Source organism: Hyla sarda, chromosome 2 (genome assembly GCF_029499605.1).
Source record: "Hyla sarda isolate aHylSar1 chromosome 2, aHylSar1.hap1, whole genome shotgun sequence".
Lineage (NCBI taxonomy): Eukaryota > Metazoa > Chordata > Amphibia > Anura > Hylidae > Hyla > Hyla sarda.
In genome coordinates this window covers 397,949,392-397,967,544 of record NC_079190.1, presented here as the reverse complement: position 1 = coordinate 397,967,544, position 18,153 = coordinate 397,949,392, and the positions used below count along the sequence as shown (strand labels likewise).

The 18,153-nt window shown below is 45.6% G+C and overlaps 2 protein-coding genes across 2 annotated transcripts in view; one reads left to right on the top strand and one right to left on the bottom strand.

The window, feature by feature from the left end:
• The window catches only part of LRWD1 (leucine rich repeats and WD repeat domain containing 1), a 46,715-nt gene that overhangs the window by 13,824 nt on the left and 14,738 nt on the right, over positions 1–18,153 (top strand). The window contains exons 7-11 of the mRNA XM_056558754.1: positions 6,647–7,210; positions 7,320–7,449; positions 16,180–16,265; positions 16,721–16,928; positions 17,978–18,050. Coding sequence (XP_056414729.1) covers positions 6,647–7,210; positions 7,320–7,449; positions 16,180–16,265; positions 16,721–16,928; positions 17,978–18,050 — 1,061 coding nt within the window. The remainder of the gene's footprint in view (positions 1–6,646; positions 7,211–7,319; positions 7,450–16,179; positions 16,266–16,720; positions 16,929–17,977; positions 18,051–18,153) is intronic.
• On the bottom strand, positions 703–3,345 carry LOC130356799 (uncharacterized). Its single transcript, XM_056558756.1, has 2 exons — positions 2,698–3,345; positions 703–1,988 (listed from the first exon to the last, which is right to left on the bottom strand). The coding sequence occupies exons 1-2, from the start codon at positions 3,320–3,322 to the stop codon at positions 1,864–1,866; spliced, it is 750 nt and encodes a 249-aa protein (XP_056414731.1). The 5' UTR covers positions 3,323–3,345; the 3' UTR covers positions 703–1,863.

Below are 18,153 nucleotides of genomic sequence, written 5' to 3'. Positions count from 1 at the left end.
CCCCATAAAGTACTTATGTATATTTTAGCTATATTACACCATTGCAGACTTTTTCTTTGTGCTATTCCTGCAGTCCAAGCTCTATTTGTGTGTTTGCAATATATTAATATGCTGTAAGATCTAGTTGTGTGACAGTAGTTCTTTTGTTCAAAGTGGTGTATGCACAGTGAGGTCCGGTAGCAGATCTCTCCTTCTTTGCAGTTTCACATAGTTCTGCTGGTCTCACAGTGCAGGCTAGTAATTAATTTATACATGGTGCTTGCTCTTGCTTAGGAGACCCTCTTCTTAGAGTTATTGAAAGAGCTTTATTGTCCGTTCAGTCATTACAAGTCATACAATAAATTACAATCACACAAAGCACGACAGTACAATACACAACAAAGGTTCCCTAAGCTATACATCGCACATCATGCTACTCTAACACTCCGCTCAGTCCTGTTATAGAAAAGCACAAGAGATCGAACAACAAAACAATACAATCTGTGATCGGGGTGGAGGGTGTGGGCGACTATGTGGGAGTGGGGAGGGGGCGGATCACAGGGCCAAACTGCTGGGCTGTATCTTCAAGGGGACATGGGAGAAGGAGAGGGGTCTTCACTCCTTTTCTTCCTCATCAACGGCCGGGCTGTCCAAGATAGAGTAGTCTCTAAGCAGGCTCTTGATGAACCTGCGGCAGTCCCGGACGGACATGTTCTCCCTGTTGATCACGAGGCGGTTCCTGGCAAGCCACACTGCGTCCTTAAAACAGTTCATAAGGCGCCAGGCCTCCTGGATGGCCTCCACATCGTGGGTCCCAGGGAACAGACCGTAAAGCACCGAATGGTACGATAGGCAGCTCCTGGGTACAGAGTCTCTGAGTTCATGTTCCAGGGCGTCCAACAGACCCTGTGCAAAGGGGCACTGCCAAAACACGTGAAAAGATGTTTCCTCCACGTAGGGGCACCGGGGGCAGTACCGGGTTGTGCACAGGTTGCGGGCATGCATGAATGACCCCAGGGAGAGTCCTCCCTTGACGGCCATCCACGACAAGTCCTTGTGTCCATTTGTAAGCTGCTTTAAGGCCACATTAGTCCAAACTGTCTCTGCAGTGGCTGCGGGGAGTCCCGGAACCAGCTCGGTCAAGTCCTTAGCTCGGATGAGCTTGTAGATTGTCTTCGGCTTCCATAGGTCGGGTTTCAGTCCTTCCAGCTGGTGCTCCCTCACAAACCGGACAACATCCCCATAGAACCAGGGAGCGTTCCAGTTGTAAGGCATGGAGCTGTCCCACTTGTCCCAGCCCAGCTGTCTCCAGAGGGGCATGAGAAACAAGCGAGACATGGACCTGCCCGCTGAGCCAGTCTTTTCGACAAGAGTCCGCTGCACGCTGACACATGCAAAGGAGACCCTCAGCAGAGTGGGGATGTCGGGTAAGCCCTTCCCACCCTAGCGGGGCTCCATGTACATCACAGTCCTCTTGACTCTGTCCATTTTGCCCCATATGAAGCAAAACACTGTCCGGGTGATGGCCTTGCAAACGGTGGTATGGGGAGGCCAGGCCTGTGCGGTATACTGGAGCACAGGCAAAACTTCACTCCGCAGGACAAGTGCCTTGCCTTCAATCGAGAGCTTTCTGGAGCTTCACAGTCCGATCTTAGAGTTCATCTTTCCTAGTCGGTCTTGCCAAGACTTAAGGGCCGCTCCTTCCTTCCCGAACCAGACTCCAAGAATTTGAATGAAGTCTGGTTTAACGGTAAAGGGGAAGGGGGCAGAAGAAGCCAGGTGCCATTCCCCGAAGAGCATGGCCTCCGACTTCCCGCAGTTGACTTTTGCCCCCGAAGCTCTGCCGAAGTCCTCGCAGGTCTGGACGTGTGCAGTCACCGAACGCTAGTCAGCACAGAAGACTGTCACGTCGTCCATGTAGAGCGAGCACTTGACCACGTAGCGATCTGGTCCTGGTGCGGTGATCCCTCTGATCTCTCCATTCTGCCGGATAGTCTCAGTGAAGAGCTCTATAACACAAACAAAAAGAAGAGGTGAAAGAGGGCAGCCTTGTCTAACCCCCTGAAAGGATGGGAAAGGGGTTAGTCTTCCAGCCATTCACCAACACCGTGCTGTAAATATCAAAATACATGACGTTAACAAAAGAGCAAAACATCTTCCCCAGACCTAGCCTGCGCAAAGCCCTGCCCATGAATGTGTGGGAGACACGGTCGAACGCCTTCTCCTGATCTAAGCTGACCAGGGCGGCGCGGCCAACACGGTCCTGGATGTAATGGACCGTGTCTCTCACATGGGCAAGGCTGTCAGCAATCCTGTGACCAGGAATGCCGCAGGTCTGGTCCGGATGGACGATCTGCCCGATGACAGATTTCAGCCTGTTGGCCAGCACCTTGGCGAGGATCTTGTAGTCCACGTTCAGGAGAGAGATGGGACGCCAGTTTTTCAGGTCGCATCTCTCCCCCTTCCGCTTATACAAGATCGTGATCATCCCTTCCCTCAACGACGGAGGCATTCTGCCCCCCACCACCATCTCCTCGTACACCTCCAACAGGTCCGGGCAGATCAGGTCACCCAGCGCTACATAGAGCTCGGCCGGGAGACCGTCACCGCCCGGGGTCCTGCCGGGCTTAAAGGATTAAGCGGCAGAGAGCAGCTCCCCCACCGTCAAGGGATCGTCCATAGCCGCCGCACCTGCGGGATCAACCACGTTAGTGATACCTGACAGGAACCTCTCGGCGGCTTCGGGGTCGGATGACTTGGGGGCGTAGAGGTTGCTGTAGAAGTCGGAGACGACCCCCACCACCACCTCCTTGCCCCTCCTCATGTGTCCGGTCTCATCTCGTAGCTCAGTCAGGGGCGTGTGGCCAGCATGGAGCTTCCTGAAAAAGAAAGAGTTACACTTCTCACCCTTCTCCAGGTTCTCCACCTTGGAACGAAAGACGATTCGCTTGGATTCCTCTTCAAAGTGCCTTTTCAAGCTCTTTTTAGTCTCCTCCAGCTCCTCCCTGACGTCCCCGCCACACTGGAGCAGGTCCTGCAGGGACCGCAGCTCGCGCTGCAGTTTCCTGAAGTCCCACTTCTTCGCACACGCCTGTTGTCTACCTTTTGCCTGAAAGAAACAATGGAACTCGACTTTAACATATTCCCACCAATCGCTGATGCAGTTAAACAGACATTTGTCATTACGCCATACAAGGTATGCATCCCTAAGTTCCTCCATGACCTCCCTCTGCTCCAACAGGGCACAATTCAACTTCCAGGAGCCTGGGCAAGGTGGGAATCCATGGCCCAGAGTCCCCCGAAATCGAATGGCCCTGTGGTCAGAGAAGAAGCAGGGGACCATAGAGTACGACACCTTTCTGACTGCTTTCGAAGTGAAGATGAAGTCTATCCGAGAACGGAGCGAGCCATCAGGGCGGCTCCACGTGTAGTTTACGGAGCCGTTCCCGATGGACCCAACAACGTCCTGCAAGGATGCCTCTGTCACCATCTCAATCAGCAGCTTAGACGTCACGTCCAGGTTGGCGGATGTGCCAGAACTGCACCCGTCCACCTCAATGGGGCAGTTGAAGTCACCACCCAACACTACTGCCCTAGTGGTGGCGAGCTCAGCCCGCAGGGCCTGGAGAACCTCCAGTCGGACATCCCTCTCAGGGGAGGCATACACGTTGATGAGCCGCACTGGCTCACCCGCCCAGGAACCGTCTGCGACGAGAAGTCTGCCACAGACGAGCTCCCGGACGGAATCAAGTGCAAAGTTACCTCCCCTGATCAGGATGGCCACCCCCGCAGACCTACTGTCACCCCCACCAGACCAGTAGGAAGGGCCGTGAGGCCACCGCCTGGCCAGATGGTTGTAAGACCTAGAAGCAGACAAAGCACATTCCTGCAGCATGTAAACATCACACCTCTGAGAATCTAAAAACGTAAGGACAGTCTGAAATCTAAACCTAGCTCTAATACTCCTCACATTAATGCAGAAGATGTTGAGATCAGCCATGGGAATAAATAGAGAGGTTAGTTCAGATACTAGTTACCACTCTGGTCGGGCGGGTCCTCTTCTCTGGCGCCTGTCAGCTCCTGTGGCTTCTCATAGCGCCCTTCCAAGAACTCGTCATTGGCCGGAGTGTCTAGGATTTTCTTGACTTCTGGGTCCTGCAGCAGCTCCTCCATAGACTGAGCTTGGACTTGCTCCGCTTGGACCTGCTCCACTTGGGCCTGCTCCATCTCCTCCTCTCCATCTGAAGCTTGAAGGCTCTCGCAGACCTGCTCCATCTCCTCTTTGTCTGAAGCTTGAGGGGTCTCGCAGGTCTCGATAATCTTTCTCTTGTGGGACTCATCTGATGCATTGTCCCTTCCTTTCCTCTTCCTCTGTATGATACCTGGGGGAGGAAGCACAGGAAAATCCTCCGAAGAGCGGGCGCCAGCAGCTGGAGGGGGGTTAGGTGCTGCTGGGCCAGGAGAAAAAGGAGGCTGGGTGGGGCGGGGGGCAGGGGAGAGTGCCCGGGCAGGGGAGGACGGGGCAGGGGAGGGACGGTATGGGGCAGGAGGGGCAGGGGATGGGGCGGGAGGGGCAGGGGAGGGGGTTGCAGGGACGGGGCAGGGGTGGTGGCTTTCGCCTTCTTACCCTCCTTGGTTGGCTTGGCCATCCGTGCTGCTGGCTCCGGAGCTGGGGCTGGCTTCGGTGCTTTCGCTGCCACAGATGCCCATGTTCTCTCCCTCTGGGGGCAGTCCTTGTAGCTGTGGGCCGCCAATCCGCAGAGGTTGCAGGTCTTGCTCTTGGGGCAGTCCTTGGTCGTGTGACCTGTCACACGGCAAAACCTGCAGGCATCCTCCTTACAGTCCTTGCCCTCGTGGCCCATCTTGCCACATCTCCTGCAGGTCTGCGGCATGTCCGGGTAGAAGAGAAGTCTTGTGGAGTTGCCCAAGGAGAATGTCGGTGGCAGGTGCTGTAGTCCATCTGGAGAAGCAAGGTTTCTGTTCAGTCTGACGACCACAGACCACTTGCAGGTCCAGTATCCTAGGGAGTTCAGGATGCGGGTGTGCTCCCTCACCACGGTGCAGAAGCGCTTCAGGAAGGTTGAGATGTCCGTGCCTGGGGTGTGTGGGTTCCGCATTGAGACCGTCACCCGCCTCTCCTCTCTTTGAATAGGGCAGTTGCCCACAAAGCGAGAGAAAGGGGATTCGGGACTCTCCGCTTTCACTGCCTCCCAGTATCTTCTACAGGTCCCAATGGTGGCAAAGGTGATGTAGAAGATTCCAGACATGAACGTTGCTATTCCCAGGGTATCAGCCGTGGAGAAGCCTTGATCCGCCAGCATCTTCTTGCAGAACACGTCGTGGGACATGTCCGGCACCCTTCCGTCCACAGGCTTGAGCTTCAAGGCAACAGTCTGCCTCATCCAGGGCTCCAGGGTTGGAGCTTCAAGGTTGGGGATTCTGCCGCCCTTCTGCCTTGCTGTGGTGGAGGTTGAAGCTTGCTGTGGTTGGGGCTGGACCTCCAGGCCTTGCCCTGCAGCCTCCTGGGTGGACTTGCTGGTTGAGGCCATGGCTTCTTCCAGCAGGCTCTTTTCCGCTTCCTTGCTTGTGGAGAGGCTTTGCAAAGTCTTCTTTCCCGGGTGGGAGGAGCTATGCAAATCCTCCAGAGGCAGCGAGTTTCTTCAAAAAGATTCTGCGCCGCCTTCGTCGATGTTCCGTAATTCACCGCCGATTCCCTTCTTCCAGGATCTTTGTCGGCTTCTTCCAGAGCTGCAGTCTTTAAGATCTTCTCCAGATGTTCCGAGGCAGGGAGGAGACGATCTTCAAGTGGTATGCTCTTGAGAATTGCGGTTCTAATAAGAACGAAAAGTACTGCAATCGTACTACGCAAAATCTCTACCACAATGATGGGCAAATCACGCCTCGGTAGACCCTCATGGGCTATGATACTGCCACTGCGCAAAGCCACCCTCTTCTTAGAGACTCTTTTTGAACAGCAGGGTCAACCTTCTTGCTTGGAGAAGATGAGGAGAGACCAATAGGGAAACCAGACTTAGATAGGATATTGCTTTTACAAGTGTGTTTGGGCATGTCTACATAAATGAGTTCAGCTTTCAGGTGCTCCGGTGGGCTGGAGACTCTCTCCTAGGGCTGTATCCACCTTTTCCAGCCCACCAGAGCACCTGAAAGCTGAAGTCATTTATGCAGGCTAAAGTCCGCAAACGACGAGCCGAGAAGTTCGTGACGAATCGAATTACTGTAAGTTCGCTCATCTCTAGCAATAATTTGCAGTTCAGACCCTACTGCATTAAAAAAAGCATCATTAACTAAACAAAAAAAACTATCCACAGGATAGGAGATAAGTAGCTTATCGCAGGGGGTCTGACCGCTGGAACCCCCCCTTGACCCCAGGCTGGCTTTCTATGGGAGCGACGGTGATGCTCGATTGCTGTACTCGGGTCTTTTCGGTGCTTCCATAGAAATGAATGGAGTGCATGCAGTCTGCAGCTTGCACTTCTCACAGAGCGCCGGCTCCCATTTCGTAGATTGCGGGGGTCTCTAAGTATTGATGCTCATCCTACTTAAATAGTTTTTAGAGAATATAATGCATGTATTAGGTTATCATTATAAAAATGTATATCCATGTTTTCGCCTGATGGTCATAATTCACACTCCTAATTTCCTGTAGGCTCCAGTAACATCCAGTAAGAAACAAACACAAAACACAGAAACCGAGGCTGAGGTAAGACCTCAATCTAAGAGACTTAGATCAAATGCAGAAACTGAATGTGAGGGGAGAACTCCATCTAAGAGACTCCAGTCCAGTGCGGAAACTGAATGTGAGGGGAGAACTCCATCCAAGAGACTCCGGTCCAGTGCGGAAACTGAATGTGAGGGGAGAACTCCATCCAAGAGACTGCGGTCCAGTGCGGAAACTGAATGTGAGGGGAGAACTCCATCCAAGAGACTCCAGTACAGTGCGGAAACTGAACGTGAGGCAGCGTCTCCCACTAAAAGGCTTAAGTCGAGTGATGTCCTTGCAATTGTATTGTCACCAAGAAGGTCAAGTAAATCACAAGAAACCCCAAAGAAAAGTACTCCAGTCAAGGGTAAACAGGATACACCTGTAAAGGAAAAAGCACTACGTATGCCATTAACACCTACAAGATTGTCTTTAAAAGCCACACCAGTAAAGCAAGGAGTGGACAGAGCGCTGACTAATGGGAAAGAAAAGAAGGGCCTGCGCAAGAAAGTGAGTGTGCTTTTTAGATTACAAGTCTATTTATTTATTTTTTCCCAAAACTTGATATCTTACATTTTCTGATTTGTTATATATTGATTTTTTTTCCCTTAATTTTTAGAAACAGTTTGATTTGGAACCAATTCATTTTCTTCAGTCTCACAGCAAAAATAATGACAGTGATGATTTCCGCACTCAGCTATGGTCTTGTGCTTTTGAACCTACTCTGGATTCTTCTCGTTCAAGTAAAGGTAGGAAAATATCATTTTAAAGCTGGCTTTCTCTGGTAGCTCCAATAGACAATGAAATGAGCAGCCATGGTTACACTTAAAGGGGTACTCTGCCCCTGGACATCTTATCCCCTAATCAAGGGATAGGGGTAAAGATGTCTGATTGCGGGGGTCCCCCCCCTCCCCCTATCCTGTGAAAAGGGGATATAAGCATTGAGACTGCCTCTTTAAAGGGAAACTGAGAGCAGCAGACCCGCACTAACCTGAATATACAGGGTATTTGCTGCTGTTAGTACGAGTGATGCTGATTTTAATGCAGGTTAACTTTTCAAAATCTGTTCTGCCTTCATGAGATGTATAGAAAAATCCTAATATGAAAATACTCTTCTTGGTTCACTGTTCTATCCGCCTGCATCGGCCCTATGACACAGCCTTCCCAATAACTATTAACCTTCCTATCTATTAGAACTTTAAATGAGTGTTCCATCTAAAGAAGATTTGCCCTACACACAGGGGATAACAAGAAGAATAGTGGGGTCTGACTTCCCAGACCCCCACTAATCCTAATTGTGGTGGCAAAGTTGCCCCCAGAACGTATAGTGCTCAGTGTGCATGCTAGACCAGTGCTCCTTTCATTCTCTATGAATGAAGCTGCCAAACATTACACATTTTAACTATACAAACTATGGACATGTGTATTTAAATTCAACTCATTGACTTCTATGGAATTATGATGCCAGTTTAGATTCAAGCAAGCTCCATATGCCATTTCAGAGCTAGCAGTACTGCAGCAGGACTCTGCCTCTGATGGCCAGGGATGTGTCTGCTCCTGTAAGGAGGAGTGCAGGGCAGGCCAGACAGGTACTGCTTATAGGGCACTCTATTATTAGGGGGACATACAGGGCAATCTGTCACAAAGACCAGGATCGCCGAACAGTATGTTGTCTTCCTGGCGCTCGAGTTCGGCACATCGGGGATCAGGTTGCTGGGTGGGGCTAGAGAGGACCCAGCAGTCATGGTACATATTGGCACCAATGACAAAGTAAGAGGTAGGTGGAGTGTCCTTAAACATGATTTCAGGGACTTAGGCCGCAAGCTTAAGGAAAGGACCTCCAAGGTAATATTTTCTGAAATATTACCTGTACCACGAGCCACACCAGAGAGGCAGCGGGAGATCAGGAAGGTAAACAAGTGGCTCAGAAGCTGGTGTAGGAAGGAGGGGTTTGGGTTCATGGAGAACTGGGTCGACTTCGCTGTCGGTTACCGGCTCTATCGTAGGGACGGGCTGCACCTCAATGGGGAGGGTGCAGCTGTGCTTGGGGAGAAGATGGCTAGAAGGGTGGAGGAGTGTTTAAACTAGGGACTGGGGGGGGGGAACATAAAACATAGAGGGGGAAGATAGTGTAGATAGGGGGGACATATTAATGTACCTGGGGGTGGAGCGGAGGGAGGGGTTAGAATAGTTAATAGGGATAGGCTTCATAGGAAGAACACACATAGACACCATTGAATTGCTTGTTGACTAATGCCAGAAGTCTGTCCGATAAAACAGAGAAACTGAAGTTGATAATGTCTGAGGAGAATTATGACATAGTAGGTATAACAGAGACTTGGTTGGATGATACCTGTGACTGGGCGGTCAACATACAGGGTAATAGTCTATTCAGGAAGGATCGGACAAAACGAAAGGGGAGGAGTTTGTCTTTATGTAAAGTTCAGTCTGAAGGCCGCACTGCGGGAGGATATGTGGGAGGGAAACGATAATGTGGAGTCATTATGGGTAGAGATATATGGAGATAAAAATAAAAGACATTCTGATAGGGGTTTGTTATAAGCCACCAAACATAATGGAAGAGGCAGAAGATCAATTACTGAGGCAAATAAACAAGGCAGAAAATCAGAATGAGGTGATAATAATGGGGGATTTTAACTATCCTGATATAAACTGGGAGACTGAGACCTGTCAATCTCATAAAGGAAACAGGTTTCTGACTATAACTAAAGACAATTATCTCTCCCAAATGGTGCATTGCCCGACCAGAGGGGGTGCCCTACTAGACTTAATATTAACCAACAGACCTGACAGTAACTAATGTGCAGGTAGAAGGACACCTAGGAAATAGTGATCATAATATAATACATTATAACTTGTTCTTCAATAAGGGAATCTCTCGAGGGGACACAAAAACATTGAACTTTAGGAAGGCAAAGTTTGGTCAACTCCGAGAAGCCCTTAACAATATAAATTGGGATAATGTCCTCAAAAACAAGAATACTGACACTAAATGGGAGACTTTTAAGAATATTTTAAGTTCTCACTATAAGAGGTATAAACCTTATGGGAATAAAAGGGTCAGGAATAAAAGAAAACCAATATGGATGAATAAAAATGTTAAGGGGGCAATAAATGACAAAAATAAAGCATTTAAACTACTAAAACAGGACGGCAGTGAGGAAGCATTAAAAAGCTATAGAGAAAAAAGTATATAAAAAAAAAAAAAGATAAAAAAGCTGCAAAAATAGAAACAGGAGGAGGAGATTTATCAATGTCGGTTAGTGGTAGAAATAATTTAAACCATGTCATTGCTTTCTATGTTTTGCATGTCTGTGCAAAATGTATCAACCATGCACAAGCTTGTTGATAAATTTTGCTCAAACATAGACATTCCTTAATGTTTCTAGCGTCTGACAGATTGGTACGTGCACTCCTCGGTGTTGTATATTTGTGCAAAATCTGTTGCCCTTGCGCAAAGTTTTAATATCTAAATAATTGTAAATTAGTGTGTAAAGCATTTTTTTTCTATGGTACACGAGCACGTAGAGAACATCGGAAAATATTCTATCAAAAAAGACGCACAAAAAAGACGCATTGAAGTTTAAAGGGGTAAACTCAATGATAAATGTCCCCCAGAAACACTCATTGCCAAAGAGAGTAAAACTAATTCCAAAATTTTCTTTAACATTTCTATATAGAAAATAAAAGGTCAAAAATGAAAGTGTAGGCCCTTTGAAAAATGATGAGGAAGAAATTATAGACGGGGATCAGGAAAAAGCAAGTATATATAAAAAAAAAAATCTTCTGCACTGTATTCAGAGGAAAATGAAATGTCAGGTGAAATACAGCAAGATAAGGTAAACTCCCCAGTACAGGTCACCTATCTAACCCAGGAAGAAGTACAGTTCCGCCTACAAAAAATCAAAATAGACAAATCACCAGGTCCAGATGGCATTCACCCCCATGTTCTAAAGGAATTAAGTAATGTAATAGACCCCTATTTTTAATATTCAAGGACTCTATAGTGACAGGGATGGTTCCCCAGGACTGGCGCATAGCAAAGGTGGTGTCAATATTTAACCCCTTAAGGACCACGGTCGTAAATGTACGTCCTGGTGTGGCAGTACTTAATGCACCAGGACGTACGTTTACGTCCTGTGTATGACCACGAGCACAGGAGCAGTGCTCGCGTCATACACAGCAGGTTTTGGCTGCTAATAGCAGCCGGGGACCCCGCCGGTAATGGCCGATAATCGCGATCGCGCGGATGTCCGCCATTAACCCCTCAGATGCCGTGATCAGTACAGATCGCAGCAATGCGCATGTTAAAATAAATGATCGGATCCGCGGGGATCCGATCATCTGTAATGGCGGACGGACGTTCCCTCACCTGCCTCCCGTCCATCTCCTGGCGTTTCCTGCTCTGGTCTGAGATCGAGCAGACCAGAGCAGAAGATCACCGATTCCATTTTACCCCCTATTTTTTTTTTTGTATCGCCGCGTGCGTAAATGTCCGAACTATCAAAATATAATGTTAATGATCCCGTACGGTGAAAGGCCTAAACATAAAAAATAAAAGTGAAAAAAATGCTGCTTTTTTGTCACATTTTATTCCCAAAAATTTTGTAAAATATCTAAGTTATATATGCAAATGTGTAATCAATAAAAAAATACATATGATGGCGCAAAAAATGAGTCCTCATACCACCCTATATATGGAAAAATGAAAAAGGTATAGGTTGTCAAAATAGGGCGATTTTAGATAACTGATTTTGTACAAAAAGTTTTTAATTTGTTTAAGCGGTACAAAAATAGAAAAGTATCTAGCCATGGGAATCATTTTTATCGTATTGACCCACAGAATAAAGAACACGTCATTTTTACCGTAAAGTGAACAGTGAGAAAACAAAACCCTCCAAAATGTGCAAAATTGTGGTTTTCATTAAAATTTCCTCCCTAAAAAAATAATTTTTTGAGTTCACAGTACATTTTATGGTAAAATGAAAGGTTCATTACAAAGTACAATTGGTCACGCAAAAAACAAGCCCTTATATGGGTCTGTAGATGGAAATATAAAAGTTATGGATTTTAGAAGGCAAGGAAAAAACAATAAACGGAAAAATAAAATTTGCCTGGTCCTTAACCCCTTAAGGACTGAGCGTTTTTTCGTTTTTGTACTTTTGTTTTTTCCTCCTTACCTTTAAAAAATCTTAACACTTTCAATTTTGCACCTAAAAATCCATATGATGGCTTATTTCTTGTGCCACTAACTCTACTTTGTAAGGACATCAGTCATTTTACTAAAAAATCTACGGCGAAACAGAAAAAAAAAATCATTGAAAGTTACAAAGTTTAAGAAAAAACGCCATTTTATAACTTTTGGGGGCCTCTGTTTCTACACAGTACATTTTTCGGCAAACATGACACATTTTCTTTATTATGTAGGTCCATACGATTTAAATGACACCCTATTTATATAGGTTTGATTTTGTCGTACTTCTGGAAAAAATCATAAATGTATAAATGGAAAAAATAAATTATACATATACGTTTAAAATTGTCATCTTCTGACCCCTATAACTTTTTTTTTTCTGTGTACAGGGTGGTATGAGGGTTAATTTTTTGCGCCGTGATCTGAAGTTTTTAGCGGTATCATTTTTGGACTATTATGGACTTTGGAATTTTTTTGCTCGTACGCCATTGTCCGTGTGGTTTAATTAATTATCTATTTTTTATAATTCGGACAATTCCGCACATGGCAAGACAACATATGTTTATTTTTATTTACACTTTTATTTATTTATTATTTTTTTTTTTTTAAATGGGGAAAAAAAAATGCACTTTTTTGTTTGCAATGTTATAGCTCCCATAGGGGGCTATAACACTGCACACACTGATCTTTTACATTGATCATAGGAAACCATTGATCGATGATTCTGCCGCTTGAGTGCTCATGCCTGGATCTCAGGCACTGAGCAGTCATTCGGCGATCGGACACCAGGAGGCAGGTAAGGGGACCCTCCTGCTGTCCTACAGCTGTTTGGGATGCAGCGATTTCGCCACGGCGATCCCGAACAGCCCCCTGAGCTAACCGGCAACGTTGTGGCCTTTGTTATAGAACGGGAGCGGACTCAGGATGTACAGGTATGCCCTGAGTCGTTAAGGGGTTATGGTTAAAATGGGCTTGGTCTTTAAGGGATTAAAAAGGGTCAGAAGGGGACCCCAGGAATAATAAACCAGTTACTTTAACCTCCGTGGTATGTAAATTGTTTGAGGGTTTTCTAAGAGATCCTATTTTGGAGTATATTGATAAAAATAAATGTATGACTACTAGGGATCGACCGATTATCGGCACGGCCGATATTATCGGCCGATATTCACGTTTTTCCCCGTTATCGGTATCGGCTTCTAACCTGCGCAAATGCTTCTAACCTGCGCAAAACAAGGCGTGCGCAAGAATCGCGGGACTGAAGTCCCGCGATTCATGCGCACGCCTTGTTTTGCCGTGCGGAGCAATTGCCTGACAGCATGGTGAAGAGGAAGCTGTCAGCTGTTCCGCTCCTCCACTTCTCCACTCCCTCACCTTTCTCACGCTGCCATCCACGGCAGGGGCGTCCCTAGGTAAAATTATCCGGAGCCTGAGCCCCATATGTCAGCAAAGGAGCCCCGAATGTCAGGAGGCGGTAGTGGCCGTTCATCTGCCCTTGCACTTTTTCTTTTAATAAAGCATATGCGGACCTCCCCGCTCTCCTCCCCTTCGGCACTGAAGGGGACCTCGCTCCGGGCCGGTGTTATAAAGGAAACTGTGTCCCTGTGGAGGAGAGTCACATTCTGCTACAGGGACACAGTTTTCTTTTTTACAACAGCGATGAGTTAACAGGCAGGGACGCAGCACACGACGCAGGCACCTAACGTCACGGTCCGTACCCTGGCTGAAGGAGGAGGACATCCCGCCGCCACAGAGCTGCTTCAGCTGTCCTCCCCACAAGATGCGAAGGTGGGTGAAAAGGAGGATGGGGGAGAGAGAGCAGTATGGAATGAGGGAGGGGGCTGTAATTGGAGTGTAGAAAATCACAGGGGGGGGGGGTTAGAAGATAATAAAGCATCAAAGAGGTGTGTGTGTGTGTGTGTGTGAGGTTGATGGCGGAGAAGTTTTAATAATTATAGAGTCGGGGAGGAGGGCAGAAAAGTGTGGTGGTGGAGACAAGGGGATCTGGGGGGGACTTAGTGGCTGAAGGAGGATAACAGAGGGTCTGAGAGTGACTAAGGCAGTGGTGTACAAACTGTGGCCCTCCAGATGTTGCAAAACTACAACTCCCAGCATGCCCGGACAGCCAATGGAACGGGCATGCTGGGAATTGTAGTTTTGCAACATCTGGAGGGCCACAGTTTGGACACCACTGGACTAAGGGTTCCAAACAAGGGGAAAGGGGGGATCTGGAGGAGAACTAAGAGGTCTAGGGGGACTAAGCGCTCATCCACACTGCGGACATTCGGCTGGCATAATTTCACTGTGGAAATCCACTAGCAGCAGAGTCCTATTGTTTAAAATGGGATTCTGTTGCTCTGTGTATACTGTGGAATTGCCACAGTGGAATTATGCTGGCGCAATGGAGAAATAGCCGATAATTTATACCAGAATATCGGTATAAATTATCGGCTATCGGCCTTAACCTCCACAGATTATCGGTATCAGTATCGGCCCTAAAAAATCGATATCGGTCGATCCCTAATGACTACATATCAGCATGGCTTTATGAGGGATCAGTCCTGTCAAACTAACCTGATCAGTTTTTATGAGGAGGACCAGACTGGACCAGGGGGAATCGCTGGATGTCGTATATCTGGATTTTTCCAAAGCATTTGATATGGCACCACATAAAAGATTGGTACATACAATGAAATGAGAAGGATTGGGCTGGGGGATGTGTGTAAGTGGGTAAGTAACTGGCTCAATGATAGGAAACAGGGTGGTTATTAATGGTACTTATTCTGATTGGGTGACTGTCACTAGTGGGGTACAACAGGGGTCAGTCTTGGGTCCTGTTCTATTTAATATATTCATTAATGACCTGGTAGAGGGGTTAAATAGTAAAGTAGCAATCTTTGCAGATGATACTAAACTCTCCAAAGCGGTAAACATTATAGAGGACAGGGCACTGTTACAAATGGATCTGGATAGGTTTGGGCTGGGAAGTGGCAGATGAGATTCAACATTGATAAATGTAAGGTAATGCACATGGGGAGGAAAAATCCGGGCTGAGATTATGTATTAAATGGGAGAAAACTTTGGATGACTGACATGGAAAAGTATTTAGGGGCCTAGTGTCAGAAAGCTGGGTCTGAGATCTTGGGTCTTCCAGCAGGACAATGACTCCAAACATACAACAAAAAGCACCCAGAAATGGATGGCAACAAAGCGCTGGAGAGTTCTGAAGTGGCCAGCAATGAGTCCAGATCTAAATCCCATTGAACACCTGTGGAGAGATCTTAAAGTTGCTGTTGGGAAATTCCAATAAGAGAGACCTGGAGCAGTTTGCAAAGTGGTCCAACATTCAGGCTTATTTTTGGAGTTTGGTGTGACGTTATGTCCAATTTTGTGTTTTTTTTCTCCCTTTTTTGGTTTAGTTCCAATACACACAAAGGGAATAAACATGTGTATAGCAAAACATGTGTTACTGCAATCCTTTTCTGTGAGAAATACTTCATTTTCTAGAAAGATTTCAGGGGTGCCAACATTTACGGCTGTGACTGTATATCAGGGGACAGTACAGAGATCTCTCCCATGATCTATTTATACCCAGGACTGTATCTATAACAAGGGGGCATCCTCTAGGTCTAGAGGAAAGAAGGTTTCTACACCAGCACAGACGAGGGTTCTTTACTGTAAGAGCAGTGAGACTGTGGAATTTTCTGCCTGAGGAGGTGGTCATGGTGAACTCTGTAAAAGAATTCAAAAGGGGTCTGGATGCATTTATAGAAAGTAATAACATTACAGGTTATGGATACTAGATTTATAGGGACAGAACTTTGATCCAGGGATTTATTCTGTTGCCATATTTGGAGTCGGGAAGGAATTTTTACCTCTAGTATGAGTGTTTTTTGCCTTGTTCTGCATCAACTCGGTAGGGACTCATTAGGGGTATAGGTTGAACTTGATGGACTCTGGTCCTTTTTCAACCTTATGAACTATTTTACTATGCATAAATAAAATGTGTGAATGACAAATATAAATAAAAACCATTTAAATATGGGAAGAAAACTGAAATAAATAAGGATCTGTAATATAGAAATGTGAATAAACTGATACCCAACATATCAAGACTGACTTCATTGATAACAAATATTATTGAAAAGTGGCATGACTTTAAACAAGCTCCAGGACCACGTGATATGCCACATATTTAAGCAGTGATGATACATATATGGAACTATAAAAAGAATACTTATACATGATGGATATTTTCCTTTTTTAGTTATTGCCACATGTGGTGGAGAATCTGTCTGTGTAATTGATTGCGAGACTGGAAAAGTACTGAAGAAGTATAAAGTTCCTGGAGAGGTAGGTGTGATACCTCTTATTTTTTCTTTTACATTATTCCCTGAGAAGTCACTTGGTGAAGAAAAATTTCATATAGCTTTACTGGTAGACAAAAAGGCACAAAAAAAAAAAATGTTTTTACTGTGCAAGAAAAATATATAAATTAGTAAATATTGCAGTACATGTATTGACCTGTAGAAAGGAAACATGTTGTTTATGCCACACAGTGAACGGTGCAACATTTAAAACCTGAAAAAACGATTGCAGAGTTACTGTTTTTTTTCCATTTCTCATCCAAAGATGAAATAAAGGTTAATCAAAAGTTGCAGTAATAATGACCACATGCCCCACATACGGCTACATCAAAAGAAAAATAAAATGGCTAAAAGAGATGTATAGGCTGGAACTTTTACATTTTACCGACTTTTGATTTAATCAATTATTTTGCTTCTAACCTAATTTCTTCTATAATTTAGGAGTTTTTCACACTGGCATGGACAACGCTAACAATGATCTGCAAAGAGGGACAGAAAAGAGAAATTAATGTGTTAGCAGCTGGGGGAAGATTCGGCATTGTCAAACTGATGCACCCCAAAGTTGGTTTATGTTATGGCGAGATAAAAGCACATAAAAAGGCCATCTCCATCATGTGTTTCAGCCCTACACAGGACACCTTCCTCTTCAGTAAGTATAAAGACAGGCCTGCATCAAAGCAGAATTTTAGCTGAGATTTAAAAAATTATAAATAAATAAAAATAATTGAAATTGGCACTGTCACTTGGGAAAAAAACTTTTGACATGTCCTAGCGGCTTCTCAAAAATTTTGATCAGTGGAGGTCGAAGTGTTCAGACCTCCGCTGATTAGGAGAATGAGACGGGAGAAGTCTGCACTCATGTAATTGAGACACACTCCATGTAAGTCTGTGGAACGTGTCTCGATCATGTGACTCAGGTAAAGACACACTGCAGTCTTCTCCGGACTCGTTCTCCTGATTGGCAGAGGTCTGAACACTCAGACCTCTACCGATCAAACCATTTTACATGTTGCTAGGACATGTCAAGTAATTTTTTTTCTTTAAATAAAGTCTGTGGTAAATCCTCATCCTGATTTACCATGGACTTCACCTCAGCAGATGTTGGGGGATAGAAGCATCAGCGTGTTGAATTTTAACATGCTTGATACTTTTGTTCTCAGGAGAGATAATCTGTTGCCAGAGATGTCTACACGTCCCCCCCCCCCCCCAAGTTGAAGTTGTATTCCAGAGTATGTATAACATTTTTTTTTATAAATATTTATACTCAGGATGGTGGAAAAAAATTAAAAAAACTTACCTTCCTCGCTGCCCTGCTACCATAATTTTCATAGATCCTGGTCCCCACTGCACACCACTATCCAAGGATGAGGTCGGTGGAAGGAATTGCCTGACCCTTGTAAGTGATGTGATACAAGGGCCAGGCTCCATAAGAACAGGGGCGGTGGGGGCAAGAGGAAGCTGAATTTAGTTTTTCTATATATTTTCCATACCTGAGCCTAAATATTTATTTAAAAAAAAATACTTACCCAAATACCCCTTTAACTTAAACATTACCAGGTATTTTTTACATGTACTGTATAATTACCATTTTTCTTTTATGATAGTTATGGATCAGATGGTTGATTTCCTTGTTAGCAAATAATATTGAAATATTCCAGTTAAAGAATATTAAAATATTGACTTTTTCTGCTTTATTAGCTGGATCTTATGACAAGAGAATTATCTTATGGGATATAGGCGTTCCTGACTATGAATACAACTTTAGATCTAGGTAAGGGATACAAGTTTTATGGCCCTTGTTTTATTCGGTTGTTAAATAAAGGTACACTGTGTGACTCAAAGAGGAAAGAAGATGTGGGTCCACTAGTATATGA